The 20,007-nt window shown below is 46.9% G+C and overlaps 1 protein-coding gene across 1 annotated transcript in view; it reads left to right on the top strand.

Moving 5' to 3' along the window:
* Window positions 1-12,855: 12,855 nt before the first annotated feature.
* Window positions 12,856-20,007, top strand: part of Pdk (pyruvate dehydrogenase kinase) — a 60,981-nt gene continuing 53,829 nt past the window's right edge. The window contains exon 1 of the mRNA XM_075692139.1: window positions 12,856-13,225. Coding sequence (XP_075548254.1) covers window positions 13,123-13,225 — 103 coding nt within the window. The 5' untranslated portion in view covers window positions 12,856-13,122. The remainder of the gene's footprint in view (window positions 13,226-20,007) is intronic.

The raw sequence follows: 20,007 nt of genomic DNA, 5'->3' as shown, positions 1-20,007 counted from the left end.
CATACCAAGTTTTGACGAAACTGCTAGAGAATTTTTTTTCAGCAGCACTACCGCATGCCCATGAGAAGATGATGCTGATATGGCGCTAAAAAATGGCCCAAATCCACTGTTGAAACTATATAAAGGCCGAGGACCGGGGAGTACATTGGATTGGACAAACTTTAACAAAGGTCCTGCAGGACGCACGTCAGCGCGCAGTGAGCGTCTCCCACGCAGGGACCGACACGGAGTACCTGGCGGCCGCTGCGCGAGCCGGCTCGACTGCCCATAGCTGGTCTTGTACGAGAGGCCTTCGTAGGGTCTTATCCCACTTGTGGAAGGTATAGTCGGGCGGAGCGTTTCTGCACTCCCAGAGCACGTGTGCGAGTGTCGCCGTGATCCCGCACGAGGGGCACGCAACGTCAGGGTAGATGATGTGTAAGGTGGCGGGGTTGGGATAGGTATGTGTTTGTAACAAGCGTAGAGCTAGCGCCTGCGGCCTGTTTAGTTTCGGGTGCGGGGGCGGAAAGACACGTCGTCTCAAGTAAGTGTTTGGTGATTTCATTGTACGTTACTGGGGCATCCCTGTTCGCCTCCAACTCATCGAGAAGCGGCTGCCCGGGGGTGACGGCGCGGTTGGTAAGCGCGCGCGCAGCGTCATGCAAGGGCTGTCTCGTTGAGGTTGGGCGGGGCGCTCGGGATCCGACCCAAGTGGGCGGGAAAGTAGATGAAAGGAGGAAATATAAATTCAAATGCAAGAAAAACTGATTATAGGCCAATAAAAGGAATGTGTAAAAGCGTAATCTGGCTAGTTTTTCCCACTTTCTTTCGGAAATTGGCATGTTTGCCCGCGGCATCATACGGCGGTGCAATATTGTGCACGAAATTTGACACAGCTGTAGCGGCGCAAGAAAAACAAAAGGTTATAAATGATTCAGTGAATGAAGAAACTGTGCCGTAAAAAACCGCTTCTGCCTCTCTGCAAACATGAGGGGCCTGTTCTGTCTCAGCTTTCAGCCGAAGAAAAACTGGTGAAGTCTGACACTTGTGGAATAATTATGAGCTTTGCAAATAATTAGTACACACTTGTTCTCTCTATATTTTCATGCGTCAAACGAGGCACCTTACTTTCGTGGAAACATTAGGGTTGCAGGTTAATTTTCCGGTAGTGTGTAGGCAAAGTTCAAACCGCGCGTATTAATGGCGGCCTCTGAAGTAAATTACTCATTAATGAATAAACACTCGGGTGCACTGTAACTGTGTTTTAGTATTATTAGCACGCTGTCACCGAGGTCAAATCTGTTGAAAAATGGGGAAAATGTAATGACTGCTGTACAGTCGACAGCAGAAGTTTACGGGCCGCGGAATCTCAGTAAACGTTGAATTTCCGAGCAGCCTGCAACAGTATAGCCGGTAAAACCCTACATCCCGATGTTGTCCACCACATACAGTTGAGGCTGCAAATGCGAATACAACGCTGCGTCGTGAGGCTGCGAGATACTGAGCTTTAGCTCAGATCCCGTGGTCCGCAAACCCTTTGTGAAAGAAACTTTGCGATAGAAACTCTGCATGCGAGGTTAAATGCGAGTGGGCGAATTACGGCTTTTCAGAAAACTTCTCAGATGGGACACTAAAGAAGAAACAAAATATTTGAGCTGTATTAGTAACTTACCATTATACAACAAGTACCAGAATACCGATACCGTGAGAAGAGGCTCCGGAAACCAGAAAAGGAGCAAGAACGAAAAGACGGGTGGCGGCGCCGCCTTGAACTTTCCGCGCCGGTCCACAGTGACGTCACAAATTATTACGGCATCTGCTCTGGCCTATAGCTCACTTTGCTGTCGGTAAAAATAGGCTGCATTTTATTCTACAACAGCCAGATCTAGAACTTGACAATATTGAGGAACATTTACCTGGCCACAACGCGTAGCCAAAGATACTAGAAAACAGTTTGAAATCTCTGACATCACGGTGACGCACCGTCGCTGGGGTTTCGGCACGAAATTAAAGAAAAAAAAAAGAAAAGGAAGTGAAGTTTTGACCTGCATTTTCTTTTGATTCAAATAACCAAACTGTCACCGCGAAACTACAAGATATAAAGTCTCGAAAGAATACATTGTCGGTATAAGCTGATCTGGTGCTCCATTTTGAGTGTTTCCTTAACAGCTTGAAATCAATATGCGGCCGATAACTCCCATGTTTCCCAGTGTCCTAGGAGCACAGTACGTGAGGCCGATCTCAAATTTGGTGGGAAAATGTGGCCCATTATGGGCAATGTGCAGGGAATTGGTTTAAGGTTTCTGGCTTAATTAATTATGAACTTTGGAAATAATTACTAAATAATAATTGTCTCCTTATATTCAAGCCCTATACGAAACGCCTAGAGTGTTCGCCTGGGAGAACTAAGAGTGGCATCAACTTCATGCTTGGTAGAAATATCGGGAGCCTTTACATCTTATGTTAAGGCAAAATTTAATGTGTGCACACAAGTTAATTATTACGACATTACACTGACGTTACACGCGTGTTTTCTGGACAATGAGCGAACTAAACGCGACACCGAATTAGAACTTGCGCGTAATGGAGCCCATGTCATGACTCAGATGCAGGCATCGTGCTAAAGTATACGCGGTTTAATGACAGTCAATTGAAAAGCTTAATTCAACTGCTTGAAAGAAACAGCTTCCCTGGAAATTGGGCAGTGATGCTGCGAGATCGCGCAAGGTCTGCTGTGTTGGTTTGCACATCTTTCTGCACTTCGCAAATTTCCCCGAATAACTGTCTGAGCTCTAGACAATAGCTTTGTCCCCTGGGTGACAAGTAGCGATGCGTCAAAGTGTGTACTGGTAGGTTGGCAGAACGTCGCATCTTGAAGCACACGCAACAATTTGGCGAGTTAGTACGACATCCCTTTTAACGGCGAGCAACGGCAGCTGCGCCGCAGAGCCTGCGTTGTGCCCGTGTCTTTATCTTCCGTCTGCTTGCGCCGTAACAAAGACGTCAAAGATAACTAGCACTCATTAGCGACGTTCAAAAGGCAGAATTTGCTCCGACTCTATTCTCGAGAGTTTTGTCCCGCATCTGCGCAACTTGGCGCCCTTCGCGCATTCCGCGTTAACAGCGGTTATTGAAGAATAGCCTTAACTACCTTGTAATTGTAACGCTAACCGTAACGTTTCGTAAGTCTTACGCTTCGGTGACGACACAGCCACGCTAAACTGATGGGAAAGAAATGGTAGCGTTTAATACAACAGAAATGCATAACAAAGATGACCAAGTTGGTACTACCACTTAGAACAAGAAAGGGTGGCACGCGATGAATTCGAGGTGACTGGCATTATAGTATAGTCTAACTTTCACGGATGAAAATAATAATCCATCCCGCAGTGCACGCCAATAGCTAGAGCAAGTACAACAAGGCAGCTTCGTTCCAAAATGGAGGTGATGCTGGTGCATGTGTGTACAGCTCTCCAAGCATGCCGTCCTATACAAATTAAGCGCTGCTTTCGACCTGCTGATGCGGCTCATTTGCTATGACGTTCACCTGCTGAGGGCAAGGTAACGGCTTGGAATCCCTGCCCTGACGGCCGCATTTCTATGAGACTGTAATGCAGCAACACTCGTGTACCATGTTTTAGGCGCATGCATTCAAAATTAATATGGAGCCATCCGCTATGGCATCCGCTGTATTGCAAGCATTGGGACGTGAAGCCCCATAATTTAATCAAAGTGTCAATTGAATCGGAATACTTTGGTGTCCCATTAACTTAGTTACGACAACAACATATACCCTATACAACGTTAATTTATGGCACTATGTATAGTAGTTCCTTTCTCTCTGTGAAAAAAAGAATAAGAAAGAGGCTGAAACAACCTTGCATGACCTCGTGGCAGCACCACCACCTGCGACATTAGCAGGAAACAACATCGTCCTATGCCCTCGCGCCGACCTAAGCAATATGTCGGCGTACTGCGAAATCCACGTGGAGGTTATTGACATATTGACACGTGTACTTGTTTGTCTTTTTCGGGTGACCGCTTTTCACCGTCTGGCAAATGTTATCACTCAGCGCGGGACGCACCCGCACGTATCGGAAGTTTCTCGAATGTTATCGACGGTTCTTTTTGCTGGCTGTTGTCACCGAACCTTGTATAATGTGATTTCATGTATGCGCGACGCGAATGGTATAGAACTTTCTGGAAGACACGCGGGCACCAGCGATTACTCTGGAACCTTCGATGACTGATATATAAATGAGACTTGACCCGCTGATCCTATTTTCGACGATCGCCGACTGTGTGCGCCGCTGTCGCCGTTCTTTGAGTGTAGCCTGTTTTTGAGGGTACAATTTCGCCCAATAAAACGCTATAGTTTCGTCATTCACAGTTTTGCTGCTTTCTTCACCGTCACTACTATACGTGACAATATAGTTGTGAGGTTCTGCGCAGCTGTTAAGCTCTGTCCTCCGGCCAAGTATCAGGCGATGCCCTAATATACGTCAAGACTGAATTCTAACACTCAAACGCACGATAGCGCAAGCTTGACGTTCTCTTATAAGGGACCGTGAGCGCATGCACAGCTGTTGCGCACCGCCACACATCGATGGGAACAGATGTCCCGTGCCGTTTGCTTTTGTCGGCTAACCGCTGGCTGAACCCAACCACACTTGACAGGCACAAAACCACTGTCATAACAGAGACATGGTATACAGGATGATCGTGTTTGAGTTCAAGAGAAGTTATAAAGATAGCCCGAAATAAAAGATTGAGTGGAAACACGTCTGGTCGGGAGTATATATGACAACAGTTAAAAGCGGACACTGACCAGGCGAGACAGGCAATTTACAGCAAAGACTAAAGCAGCACATGTGCGACGTGAGAAACAAGAACGTATCTTCCGATGATATCGCCGAACACGCAGAGGCGACTCGCCATCAAATAGACTGAGACAACGCAAAGATACAGGATAAAGGAAAAAGAACTGGACTTCTCGGCTTTTTTCTTGAATACCTGACAATCCAGACTACCGAGCACACATTTAATCGCAATGACGGCGACTTTGCCCAAGTGTACGCACGTTGCCTACGTCACTTCTTAAAGCCAACATAACCGGACCATTTCCGCCTTGAACTTCATTGCGAACAAGGCTTCCGTGGGGGAGCCGAGACGTCTTTCTTTTTATAAAGTTTCGTGGTCGGTGACCGCTTAAATATAACCTACTGCAGATAACATAATTATAAGTTCTTGAGCTGGATTATTCAGAGAGGCGGACTTGCACGAGAAATCGAAACACATATAAACCTAAGTAGCAAAAATCCACTAATTATCTTTTGAGCATGATCACTTTACAGCACTTACTGTAGTTTGTGCCGGTAAGATTGCAAGGCGTGTCCACTTGGAATTAATTTCCAGAATGACGTCAGTTTGTAGATATGCGCCATCAACTTTGCTGTAAACATGCATTGTTGTTCCACTTACTTGTTTAACAAAACGCTCTTTTATGCACCGAGGCACAAAAGTAAATTGAGCGCGCGTGTACTTCGGTCCGCACTTTGAGAAATAATATCTCGAAACTGCAGATGTCGCCCTGGATGTGCCCTCCACCGGGAGGGCGGCGAAGCGATTCGCTCCTGTCGTGTGGCATCACCGCTCAGCCCTGTCCAAACCACTGCATGCTTTAACGCAGCACCAGAGTAACGACTAAGATTTAGGAGTGCGCGATTAGTGATTTTTGAGACCGAATTAAATACGAATCAAACAGTGCCAGAATGGAATCGAATCGAATATTTAATAGTTTTCGAAGAGTTTTCGAATAATGAACAGGCGTTAACACAATTAGTATAAAACGATGTTCACATCTTAGTATTCTTAAGATTAGGAAGTTGCTGTCACTGCATAGTGCATTATAAGCATTGTTTATTAGAAGCAGAAATGGAGCATTAGGGGCAAACAAGTAGTTTCTTCGCATCCAAGGGGCTTAATATAGTGCCAATGATCGTTGTGTAGCCTGTAAAGTAAGGCTACCTAAATGACGTAGCCTGCTCCACTGCGCAAGTTCTCATATTTTACATCTGTCCTATGTCCGCGGGGGAGAGAATTTGCCGTACTATTGCTCCAATTTTATATTTAATTAGGCTCAGTTGACATTTTGAAATATTCGAAAAGTATTCGAAATATATTCGCACTTAATAATAGTAAATATTCCATTCGTTATTGCATAGTTTCAAATATTCGCACACCCCAGTGCCGTATATGCATATTTTGTTAGCAGCGAGTACCCTTTCGGCGCTGTTAGTTGAAATTTGTGAAACTCGGTTGATATATTGAACTATAATTTCGTAAAGGCTGTGCTCGTTCAGTTACGCTTGTGCACTGCCGTTAAATTCCACAGAATGACGAAAGGTCAATGTCCATAATTCCTGGATTTCTTCTTCTTATCAACCCTCTCGCTGCAAAATTAACAACGGTTTACTCTCGAAACGGTAGTTCACCCGTCTAAACTGTTTTGGTGTTTCTCCTTAGTGCTTCGCTTCAAACTTTTTTCGCGAATTCTGCGCACCGGAATATTTGTGCAGCCTTTCAGCGGGCTGCAAAAATATTTTAAGCCTTTTTCGCGAATTCTGTGCATCAAAACATTTTTGCAGCCGGCTGGAAGCACTCATACGTCTGCTATCTTGTATTCTTGCAACTTTTTAGCATCGGAAGTGCGACGTGACCTTTTAATTGTTTCCTATTTTGTTCCCTCTTCGTTTTCTTGTGTTTTTTTACCTGTCTGAGATTGATTGATTGATTGATTGATTGATTGATTGATTGATTGATTGATTGATTGATTGATTGATTGATTGATTGATTGATTGATTGATTGATTGATTGATTGATCTTCCTTATAATATCGTTTCTCTCCAGTCAAGCGCTGCGATTGCCTGTCCACCAGTCCTGCCCACTCGCAGGTATACTGCCCCGTTCCGATCAGGGACAACATGTGGACAGCTATTGTGGGTGGAGCGGTATCACCGGGTGGCAGTCCCACAGCATCCATGCGTTTTTATTTTCTTGGTTCTTTTTTCTTTTCCGTCGAAAGTGATTAACCGACAAAACCTAAGAAATATCAAATAAACCAAGGGGCTCAATTTCTTGTTAACGCAACAACCATATGAAGTTAAAACAGCAAACACCCGCCGAGGTTGCTCAGTGGCTATGGTGTTAGGCTGCTGAGCACGAGGTCGCGGGATCGAATCCCGGCCACGGCGGCCGCATTTCGATGGGGGCGAAAACACCCGTGTACTTAGATTTAGGCGCACTTTAAAGAACCCCAGGTGGTCAAAATTTCCGGAGTCGCCCACTACGACGTGCCTCATAATCAGAAAGTGGTTTTGGCACGTAAAACCCTAATTTTCTTTTTTAAACAGCCAACGAAGCCAAGAAAATAATAAGAAGGTTTATATGTGCTTTATAACTGTAATAAAGAATGTCAGTGGATGGCAGTCGTTTAAGAAATGCTATCTTTAATCGCAGACAGCCGCTTCGTACAGCCTCCCGCATCTCGAAAACATCTTCCACTTAATACGGAAGTACGGATCGTGTTTCTCTGCTTTATAGTGCCAACAAGTATTTATTTATTTATTTATTTCATAATACCCCTAAAGGCCCCCGAAGGGGTATTACATAGGGGGTACCGATACATGAAAAAAAATGTGAGCTTTGCGCGTTACGGAAAAAACAACTGAAGTACACAAAAGTTATACAAAATTTTTACAAAAGAAAACACAAAAGTTATACAAAAGTACAATATTTAGCAAAATACACAAGTAAACAATATACGAAACACAATATACGAAATACATTAGGCAAGTGAAACTCAGATAGAAAATACAAAACTGACAGAGAAAATAAATTAAGGGAATTAAATAGGTACAATGTAAAAGAAGTAAAACGGGGTGTTGCTCTAAACTGCTTCAGTTGTCACGTTAACAAATTAATTAAACATGAATCCACTTGTACAATGTGCACGCAGAATGGTAAGACAATGATCAAAACAATATATACACTGAACAACGTATGAAGAAACGGTACATAATGGATATTTACATGTAACTATTGCGTAAAAGTTCCTGAAAGGTTGCGAAATCGGTTTGAGTAGCAATGTGTGATGGTAGGTTATTCCATGCAACAATTGTTCGGGGAACGAAGGAGTTAGCATAGTTAGCTGAGCGACAACTGATGCGTTTTATCTTGAAGATATGGTCTGTGCGTGGAAAGAAGGCTGTCGCTGGTTCGAAGATATGGTGAAGGTGCGGATGATGATAAAGTTTGTGCAGCAGTGAGAGGCGGGCAATTCTGCGGCGATGAGATAAGTCGTCAAGCTGAGCGCGAGCTTTTAGTGCTGAAATGCTAGTATAGGGTGAATAATCAGAAAAAATGAAACGGACCGCACGGTTTTGCAGTGATTCGATTTCTTGGGTGATATATGTTTGAAAAGGATCCCAGATGGCTGATGCATACTCGATTTTGGGGCGTATTAATGTGATGTACGCTAGTCTGCGTAGTTTAGCTGGAGCATGCTTAAGGTTGCGTTTGAGGAGGCCTAAAGAGCGGTTAGCTGATGCCAACGTCAGGCGGATGTGATGATGCCACGTTAGATCAGACTGTAAGTGAACACCAAGGTACTTATATGAAGTTGTAAGTTGAATTATGTTGTTAGATATTACATACGATGTTGGAATACGGTGGTTGCGCCTAGTAAATGATAATAACTTCGTTTTAGCTGTATTAAGAGTCATCAACCATGTTGAACACCATGTGTTAATAGCGTTAAGATCGGTTTGAAGAATATCTTTGTCATTGTCGCATGAAATTAATCAGTGCATTAATTATTATAGTATCTAACAAGCGCACTTGCCTTGAGAGTGCCCATGTCGGCAATTTTTTTTCTGCTTTAACGTCTCTGACGTAAGTACAGATGAAGGTCACCAAAAGCCGAGAAGACCAATGTGGCCACGCAGGAAGACGACGAGTAGAAGTAAAATTTCCTTTCCTGCTATGCCGGGCGCTTCCTGAAACGCCACGCGTTACACAATAACTTCCAGGAAGGGCTTACCTTTGCGATGATAACCAAGTGAACTTTACGTGCAAGTTTGCTCGACGTCTCCTATCTGGTCGCACATAGGGGAAGCGGTGAACAAAATCCACGAGATTTTGGAGCTCCTTGACAGCGGCTGATGACTGCACCGCCAGTAACGACGCGGATATTGCTCTTATTCGTGTATACTATAGCCACAATAAGCATAGCCATTGCAAGCGACAGCCCTGCAGGATAAAAATTCTCGTGGTTGAACGCGGTGAAACCAAGTTTGTCGAGCGATAGCACGGTTTTGGTTGCATTGGGAAAGGACACAGACGCTGTTCGGCGCCGTCAGCGACTACGGCAGCTGCAATGGCACCACAAAACAACACATAGACGCTACTCGGCGCGGTAGTAGCAGCGAACGAATTGGACTTCATGCTGCGTCTGGCTTCAACGCGAACTAAGCGTCGAAAGCACAGCACATACGAAGCTACCATTATTCGGTGCACTTTTTCCACATCGGAGATCGCTTTCAAGATATTGGCGCCCACGTGGCGTACGCAGCAGCCGCCGGTTCCCAGTTTCACCTTGGCTAAGCTTGAAGGTCATATTTACAGGCGTTTTCTGGGTTTGTACCTGGAGTAGTAGAGTTACCGCTCTAATAATGAGTGCGCTCGGTGATGATATTTAGCTTTCCGCTGGTTGTGCGTATTTGATTTTCCTTTTTTTTTTTTTTTCTTTCTGGGGTGGTGAGGGAGGAGGACGCTTGCGAATATAAAAGAGTGCATCTTTCCAAAACGAACGCTGTGGCCGCGCCTGTGCTGTGGTTGTTTTCGAAAACCCGTGCGCGGTGCTTCACCAGTTAAGCGCCGCCGGTTTCACCAAATTACTGGCGCTGGTTAAACACTCGCTACAGGCTAATCTCGAACACATACACAATACCCAAGAAAGTGGACTGGAGAGCTACTGCCGCGATAACTTAACACTGGCAAAGCGCCGCGCACGCGTACGAGGCAGACGTGGGTTTGACTCCCACCTGCGGGGAGTTCTATCTTCGTCCTCATTCCTTTTCCTCATTACTTCTACATGTCAATTAAAGATATCAATTAATTTCCCATGTACTCTATGTGGATTTACTGTCTGTTTTCATCATATGGTTGTAGATATTTAAAAGATAACCAAGTCTCTCGGATCGTCTTATTCTTCCACACGCTGCCGTGGCTTAGACGGCTCTCGCTGCTGAGATTGAGGTGGCAGGTTCGATTCACGGCGACCGCATTTAGATGGGCGCGAAATGCGCAAGCGTGTGTGCCAGTCAGATTTGGTTAAGTGCACTTTAAAGGCCCCTCAGGCGGTTGAAATTATTCAAATCAAATGTACGCAGCAGCGGCGGTGCTCCGACTGCTGAACAGTGCAACGAACTTCATGGAATTGAGAGTGCGTGGAGCAATGCTGAATCATGCTATAGCGAATGTTTGCACTCTCAGCCATTGGGAAGCAATTCCCACTGAAAAAATTTCCTACTTCGATCAGGCTTCCCAAGTACCGCAACAAGGTGCCACCTTCTTTTATCCCCCCCCCCCCGCTCATCTTTTAGTTGTTTTTTCTGCAGAAATAAATAAACGTTTTCCTGCAAATGGAAAAGAAAATGTAATTGTTACGCCAAGCTTATTCTGCCTAAAGAAAACCAGGATGAAGAGCGGCGCTCGATCATTCGCACTGCTTAACAGAAGTGTCTGAAAACAATAACGCTTATCAGCACATATAAGTCTGGTAATCTATGCAGTGTGCAGTGAATGTGCTTGGTTAATTTTGCACTTACGTAACGTCTATTCCACTCGAAGCGATTTCTAGTGAAGTGATGCGGCACATTCGTGGACGTATGACGTCATTGTAAGAGCAATTTTTGTGTATACTGGTTCCCGGCACACTTAGGACCAAAGATCGGCGACGTCCCCAACCTTAACGAGGCGGCACACGAGGCTGCGCGCGCGCTTACAGACCGCGCGGCTTCACCCAACCACTCGGAGAATAAGGACGCGCCCACTACATACAATGAAATCACTAAACACTACTATCTACAACGCAGACAGTATAGCACGCCACACCGCACGCTCACTCGAGCTCAAGGGGTTACACTCAGAATGCTACAAACAGACACATACCCCACTCAAAACAGATTACACCATTACATGCCTGAGCTCTACGACAAGTCTCATTGCACCAATTGCAACGCATCCCTTAACGTATATCATTTACTCTGGCCGTTCTCGCAAGCTCACGTAAACTACGAACAGGACAAGCGCAAGTTTGAAGAAGCAATCCGAAGCGAAGAACTCGCTCCCCAACTCTGGGCCGTCCAGCAGGTCCACGACGCCGCCAGGAAACTCAACCTCCCGGTTCCGTCGTGGGAGACGCCCACTCCATGAGAGCCCAAAGCTCTCGTGGCCTGCAGGACCTGAATAAAGTTGATTTCCTTCCTTCCTTCCTTTTGTGCACTGACGAAGTGTCGCTACGCTACTGTGTGTAAACTTCATATACTCAATATTCTACAAGAATGGCAACCTTTAAAAGCAGAAAAAAGACAAACATTAATCGCGCGCCTGTTCTGGCGCTTACATTCGCCATCCTCACATGGTAGTGAAAGCATACATAACGTCGAACCCTGAATATTTTATAATCTGAATTTGGATACTATAGTGGTGAGAATAATGTTCCCTTTGATTGTGCCCTTAGCTCGAGCTCCGATAACTTCGCCTGACGATACAAAACAAAAAAGTTGAACATAAGAAACAATTTAGCCGAGAACATGCCCATGAGAAAAAGAGAGTGGTGTGGATCAGAGACCGAACGTGGATAGCCGATATTGAAGTTGACGTTAAGAGAAAACAAAAAAAGAAACTGAGCTGGGCAGGTCATATGTAATATGCGTAGGGTAGATAACCAGTGGACCATTACAGCTACAGAATTGTTGCCAAAGGAACAAGCAGGAATTAGCTAGCGCAAGACAGGAATAATTGGAGGTCGCACGGAGAGGTCTTCGTCCTGCAGTGGACATAAATGTAGGCTGATGATGATGGTGCTCATTACGTAGGTTATGAACCCATTTTGTTTTTCGTTGCGTAACGATCGAAGCTCGGAGGGGACGCGCGCCATGTGCATGGTCGCAACTTCAATCAAATTGACAAAGAAAAAAATATGCAATGTTTTCTGGAAAATGTTAGCCCCTTTTTGATAGCAGGTGAATGAACTCTGCGTCTCAGAAGCTTATTTTATTTGCTATAATACTCATATTAGTACGGTGAGTACAACGTATGACTGTTGTTTTACGCGCAATCAGCCATTCCCTTGACTGCTACTGGGCAGGAAGACGACCGTGCGGGTAAAAAATCAGTGGAGTGCTACCTATGTAGCCTTTGTAAGTTTAAGCAAATAGAATATCACATAATTATTTTGTTTAGCTTCAACACGGGCCTAAATAGCCGGTAAAGAAATTGCTGTCTGCTACACTGAGTGATGCGCTCGCAGCGCCACTTTTGAACATCCGCACGTTGATTTGTGCTGCCATCTGTTAACAATAATTGTAAGTTTACGAAGAAAAGTTCTTTATTTTTTGCAGAATTTTATGACGTATCTCTATATTTTTATATTTTATTGCATCAGTAATTCTAACAAAGCAATTTTTCATAATTTTAGATTCTAAGGTGGCGGACACCATCTTGAACCTGGCTGCCTGGGCGATCAATCGTGGAAAGTCGAGCCCCTTTCGTCAGCTGCCGCGGCGGGCCAATCCCCAAGTGCAAACGTAGACACACCTCCTCTTCATATGCTTACGCCTGCCGACGACAGCCTTGCAGTGACGTCGAAGCCACACGTGACACATTACATTCACCTGGTAATCTTCCCCACAGGCGAAGTCAAGCAGCTACAATGAGCAGCCGAATGCACTAGTGAGGTGGCCCCGACTCAGTGAGCGTTTTTTGCTTACCCACATCGCGCTGCAGGGCTGCGCTCCCCGAATGCAAGAAATTCGACGTGGTGCTCTTCTCTGACGAACGTTTCCAGCCTAGCCCAACATGAGAATCACAACGCGACTACTTAAGGACATCGGAAAGATGTTGGACAAATACTCGCGATTCCACCCGTCGCCGCTGTCCATCAAGCAGTTCATCGATTTCGGTAAGTACTCGTTCGCTATTTAAGGCGATACACACCCGGGATGGAAAATTTTACAGCTCCTGTGCGTGGGTTAGGTGCATGGTTCTTTGCATGGTTAGGTGATCTGGCTTCGCTGAGCAGCGCCGCTTCGTGTTGATGCTGTAGTTGGTAGTTTGATCGGTTTCATGTCTTGTTCCATCATTTGCGCGCAAGTGGACGGATGTTGCTGAGCATCAAGTGGCTGCATTCGTGAGCATAGCAGTATGATAGCACTGCTGTCTGCGTTCGTGAAGAGAGTAGTAGGTAGCAGTGCCGTACTGCATTGAACTGCTCTCGAAAGAGGCTGCAGTTCGCCTTGAACTTCCATTTTTAAGACGTGTTTTTATTTACTCTTAGGGCAATGGCAATATATGTTGCAATATCATAACATCTTCAGCTGTGTTGGTGCGAGCGTTTCGTTGCAGCAAAACATAAGCTGCGCCTCGCTACGATTCTCGCGTTACGCCGACGATCACAGGCCTCTTGTTTCCGCTGCCGTCGACGATTGGGGCTCGATCATATTTGGGGCAACTCCGAGCGTCTTTCGAACGGAGGCCACGGCAGCAGTCTGACGCAACACGTAATGTAATCTTGCTGGTAAGGAAGCCGGCGTATAAAGCGGTTGCTTTATGCAGAAATCGCTCCTTTGTTTTTCCTTTCTGATTTCATTTTCCTTGCATCATTTTAGAGGATGAACTGTCACTTTTGCTGGATAGTCAAGCCTTTTCATAAACGCGCAGCACAACGATCTCAGAGCAACGTCGTGATTCTTTGTTGCTGTTCGACACAGCAGCTCCGTTGCGTGGTTTGTAAACAAGCATTTACTCCTAACTCCTGCATAATCGCAGGTTTTGAAAGCTCTTCATAATCATGACACAAGGAAACACATGCAACTGCTGAAACATTTATGCGTGTTTCACTTTTTATACAAGTAGTGTTCTCATTTTCTTATGAATTCTTGTGAACAGCTGCTTTGAACTTCCGTATGCCAGACCATAGTTTAGAAATAACACAGTTATTCAAGCATGCGCGTTCATCGAGTCTTGAGATAAAATTGCTGGAAAGGTTTCTTTTTTGTTTTTGTTTGTTTGTTTGCTTGCTTCTTTCTTGTACCTTTGGTACGTTGTTCCCAGATTGCCGTTTTCGTGTTCTTGCTTTGTTATTGTACGTACGAGCAGAAATGTGTAGGCAAAAGAAACTGCTCCTGCAGGGCGTTTGATTCACATGCTAGGTTCCTACAACAAACGTAAAGTATCTGCGCTACGGGGTCAGCGCGAGTGCTTTCCGCGTCTGGATGCTTCTCAACTCGTACTCAGCATTTAGCCAACTCGGCATACAGCAGTAAGGAGTTACAGGACAAGTTCGTTAGCGGTTTGAGAAATAAAAATGCTTTAAGCGAGAACTATTTCGGCGCGATAACACATACTGACAGGTGTGGGATTAGGGCATCTACGATTTGTTAACACGTAATTCGTTACCAACGGTATATAGGTGCGTGCAGCATAACAACTGTTCAGCTGGTGCAATGCGCGTGTTTGTTCACAAATAGGCGGTGCCTCTAAGCATCATATCCAAACGATTTCTCATGTAATACGCCCTCGCGTTAACCTGCGAGCGCTTTAATTGCCGTTGCAGCTGTGTTACAGCAGCTGATGGCCGGGACTGTGGAAGCAGCTTGTCGCCGGCGCAGCCATCCAGTTTTGACCGGTCTAGTTTCCCGTGGAGCAAACCGGCTGACAGGCACTTCCCGCGCCGCTGCCTCCATGGCGGCTCACCCGTGTGCCAAGAAGAAAGCGCCTTGCACTGTTTCACTTTGCTAACTTTGCGTGCGGCGTCTGAGCTAGTGCAGGTATTTTAGGTTATCTCTAGTGGAGCCCCGTTGAGTGCCGTTCGTATTCAGCTGCCGCGCTTGAACTTCGCTAAATGAGGTGTTTCTCCTCCGCGATAACAACAACAACAACAAAAAAAAAATGCAAGTGAATCTCGGTACGATAAGTCAATGAGGCATAGTGGGGGCGAAAATGAGGAGGAAAAAAAGATATCAACATCTTGAGTATTGATCGCTGCGGAGTGACGTAACTTTCTGCTGCTGTTATAACTGTACCAGTTCAGAAGAGAAAGAAAGGATGCCTAAATAAGAAAATTTCGCACACGAACGAGTCTTCTTTTGGGAGTCATGTCCCATCATCATGTATTGTCTTTGAGTGGATGAAATCTCGAAAACTTTCAGTTCAGCTATGTTTACCTCTGCTGTGTTAATTATTCTGACAAAGCTTTTTCTGCCAGCAGTACTAGCCAACACCTCATCAAGGTTTCAGGCCATACTCTGACGTCATCTTGACAAGACAATACGTTATATATGACATACTGCAGAGTGTGATGTCATGACGATGTGATGGCGTCGCCGTCGCCTTCCATGAGATCAAAAAAAGGAAAATACACTAGTAAACTTTCTCGGCAGGCAAGATTCAAATAGTCTTGGCCGAGTTTTGGAAACTTACTTAGCAGTGGTTGTGGTTGTTGCGTTTCGCCTGCGACACGTGGTTTTGCCGGCGCGACTGCGGCGGGGCGGCAGACATTTTGGCCCGATCGTCGTCGCCGCAACACTCATCGCCAGGTGTTTCCAGGCGCGTCTGCGGCGATGCGACCGCCTAGGGATCCTCCTCGCATTCCAGTCATTGTGCCCGAAACAAGCGATGCCAAAGCAGGGATCTCATTCCAGTTATTGGGCCCGAAACAGGCGATGCCAAAGCAGGGATCTCGTTCCAGTCATTGTGCCCGAAACAGGCGATGCCAAAGCAGGGATCTCATTCCAGTTATTGGGCCCGAAACAGGCGATGCCAAAGCAGGGATCTCGTTCCAGGCATTGTGCCCGAAACAGGCGATGCCAAAGCAGGGACCATCCTCTCATTACAGTCATTGTGTCCGACCGGCAGCGCCACGACAGGGTGCTACGAGATCGTGCGCAGCGCCACGACAGGGTGCTACGAGATCGTGCTCGACATGGTGCTACGGCATCGCTACGACAGTGTGCGTCACCATTAGCCCATTGTACATTCACGTGCTCGTCTTTTGAGGGGTTCCTTCTTGCCCTCAACTGCGAGAGTATAAAAACAGCTGCCCCCGGACGCCAAAAGGAGGGCTCCGATTTCTTCTGTTGAGTGAAGTGCTCTCCCGTCTCTCTACTACGGTCAAACCTGACCGCCAACTCTTTGCGATGTTAAAATAAACAAGTTGTTTCGTTGTTACCAGTCGACTCATGCTTTGCCGGGACCTTCGGATGCTTCGAGTTGTACCCCAGGCCGCCAGGCCAACGCTACCCTTGGGGCTTGCGACCCAGGTACAACCACGGGCGTCAGCGCCGAGTTCCCAACAGATCGTACCAGCAGTCAGATCCAAACAACTGGTTGGCAGCGGTGAGATCGCCTACGACTTCAAACAACGGTCTGCCAGCGGCGAGATCGCGACAACGGAGGCCAGCAGCAAAGAGATGCAGTTGACAGTATGCTGAGCAGCTCAACGACGATCCGGGAGCAGTGCAACGAGCCCTGTGTGACGACTGGTTGCCTGCAGCGGAACGACTGCGCGGAATTCCTGCCTGCGAGGTTTGGTGAGTGCGGGACTTTCTTCTTCTGAGCTTTGCCAGGCTTTTGTTAGTGTTAGAAACAGAGCTGGTAATTGTGGTTGTCGTTGCTGCCGGGTTAGTTTGCGGCAAGACAATAGTAAGCAGTAGAGAAAGCAGCATTCAGAGCAGCCATGGATTTGAAGTCGTTGCGCAAACCGAAATTGTTGGAGCTTGCAAGAGAGTTGGGTCTGGATGTCTCAGACAAACTAAGAAAACCTGAACTGCTAAAGGCTATTCTTGAGTTAGAGGCTGAGGATGACGAGCTGTCGGAATGCCTTGAGACTATTGAAGAGAGGGAGACTGCAAAAGAAAAAGAAGAGCGTGAACGTAAAGAACAGAAAGAGCGAGAGCAACAAGAGCGTGACCGTCAACACGCTTTGGAAATGAAGCGTCTTGAGGTAGAAATGGAACGCGCTCGTAATGGAAGTCAGGCACACGGTGCAGGAGAACGCGTATTGTTCAAAATGACTGACCTGATGCGGCCGTTTAAGCTTGGAGAGGACATTGGTTTGTTCCTGGTTAACTTTGAGCGAACGTGCGAGAAGCAGGGGTTCTCTCGGGAAACGTGGCCACAGCGCTTGCTCACTTTGTTACCCGGCGAGGCGGCCGACGTAGTCGCTCGCTTGGATAGAGAGGAGGCAGAGGATTTCGACAAAGTAAAATCGAGTCTGCTAAAAAAGTACCGGCTGTCTGCGGAGGCGTTCCGTCGGAAGTTTCGGGAAAATGAGAAAGGCAAAAGTGAGTCATATACAGAGTTTGCGTATAGGCTTATGTCGAACATGCAGGAGTGGCTCAAAGAAGAGAAAGCGTTTGGTGACCACGATAAAGTTCTGCAGTGCTTCGGGCTAGAACAGTTTTATAGTCGGTTACCGGAGAACGTGCGATACTGGGTCTTGGATAGGCCAGACGTGAGTACGGTGGCTAGAGCCGCTGAGCTAGCCGAGGAGTTTGTGACGCGTCGAGCTCGCGGAGCTAAGGACGGTCAAAAGGGTGAATTTGGCTCCAAGTCTGAGAGGCCAAGGTTCACGCCCATGAGATTTAAGGGGGACACGCGTAGTGAGGATGCGAGTGAAAGCAATCCGACCAAACGTAAAGAGACGGCAGCCGAAGCCGAACGCAGAAAGCGGTTCGAGATGAGGCGAGCGGGCGTTTGTTATACGTGCCAGAAGCCGGGTCACTTTTCGGCGCAGTGTCCGGAAACAACACCAAAAGTTGTGTTTTTTTCAATAGGCAGCACGGACGAGAACATGAAGCTTCTCGAGCCTTACATGCGAGACCTCCTCGTGAACGGGAAAGAGTGCCGAGTGCTTCGCGATTCCGCAGCTACGATGGATGTAGTTCACCCATCTTACGTAGAACCCCATATGTTCACGGGCGAGTGCGCATGGATCAAGCAAGCCGTGGAAGCTCATAGCGTGTGTCTGCCGGTAGCAAAAGTGCTTATTGAAGGACCTTTCGGAGCGCTTGAGACGGAGGCCGCAGTGTCATCTATGCTGCCACCCCAGTACCCGTACCTATTTTCAAACAGGTCCGATCACCTCCTGCGCGAGAAGGGGCTTTTGTTTGGTGAAGCTAGTGTTCAGGCCTTAACCAGATCGAAGGTTCGGGAGCTCGCTGCAAAGGCGGTAGTTGCGGGGCCGACGTTATCAAACAACGAAAAAGGGTCAGAGGCGCAGCAAGCTGATATTCAGAGCACGCCCGAACTGAATAGACTTGAGTCTGTAACGTTAAAGGCGCCAGATACTGGAGAGGAAACGCCCGACGCGGGAAAGTTAGAAGAGCTATCTACTGATTTGCTCATCGCGCCTACGTCAGACGGACTTGATAGGTTGCTAAAAGTCAGCCGGTCGGCTTTGATAGCCGAGCAAAAAAAGGATGGCAGCCTGGAAAACGTGCGCTGCAATGTCAAAGAAGGTATCGCCAGGAAAACTGCGCGTTTTGTGGAAAGAGGGGGAGTCCTGTACCGGAAGTATCTAGACCGAAGAGGAGTGGAGTTCGATCAGCTGGTCGTGCCTCAATGCTATCGTCAGGATCTGTTGCGCTTGTCACACGGGGGTTCGTGGTCCGGACACCTAGGAGTTAAGAAAACTAAGGACCGTCTCTTGCAAGAGTACTATTGGCCAGGGTGTTTTCGGGACGCAGACCATTTCGTGAGGACATGTGACACTTGTCAGCGGGTGGGCAAACCAGGGGACAAATCGAGGGCGCCGTTGAAATTGGTACCTATCATTACGGAGCCTTTTAGACGGCTCGTTATTGATACTGTGGGACCTCTGCCGGTAACAGCCACGGGGTACAGACACATTTTGACTGTGATCTGCCCAGCGACAAAGTTCCCTGAAGCAGTGCCGCTTAAAGAACTCAGCTCAGTTGAGATAGTTAATGCACTACTGTCCATATTTGCGCGAGTTGGTTTTCCTGCGGAAATCCAATCAGATCAGGGCACAGTGTTTACTAGCGCTTTGACGACAACTTTTCTCGAAAGGTGTGGGGTAAAGCTGTTACACAGCTCAGTGTACCACCCACAGTCGAATTCCGTTGAGAAGCTCCACTCCGTCATGAAGCGCGTGTTGAGAGCTTTGTGTTTTGAACATCAAACTGACTGGGAGCTGTGTCTGCCTGGGGTGATGTTTGCTTTAAGGACCGCGCCGCATGCGGCTACGGGGTTTTCGCCAGCTGAACTGGTGTACGGTCGCTCGCTTCGATCTCCGCTTCGCATGCTTCGAGAATCGTGGGAAGGTAGGGGCGACGACCCAGTCGTGGTGGAGTACGTACTTAAGCTCCTCGAACGCTTAAGAAGGGCACAGGAGTTGTCAGGTGAAGCAATGGCAAAGGCCCAGCAGAGGGCCAAGGTTTATTATGATCGGACAGCCAGGGCCCGTCGTTTTGAGGTTGGCGATGAGGTCATGATATTGCGCACATCGCTAAACAACAAACTAGACGTGCAGTGGGAGGGCCCAGCGCGAATTGTTCAGAAACTGTCGGACGTTAACTACGTGGTAAGTCTGCCAGGAAAGCGGAAAGCACAGCAAGTTTACCACTGTAATCTGCTCAAACCTTATAGACAAAGGGAAGCAGTGGTGTGCATGATGGTAAACGTTCCTGAAGAGCTTCCAGTCGAGCTTCCAGGACTAGGCTC

Source organism: Dermacentor variabilis, chromosome 5 (genome assembly GCF_050947875.1).
Source record: "Dermacentor variabilis isolate Ectoservices chromosome 5, ASM5094787v1, whole genome shotgun sequence".
Taxonomy (NCBI): Eukaryota; Metazoa; Arthropoda; class Arachnida; order Ixodida; family Ixodidae; genus Dermacentor; species Dermacentor variabilis.
The sequence above is the reverse complement of the archived record's forward strand: the minus strand, read 5'-3'. Positions and strand labels throughout refer to the sequence as shown.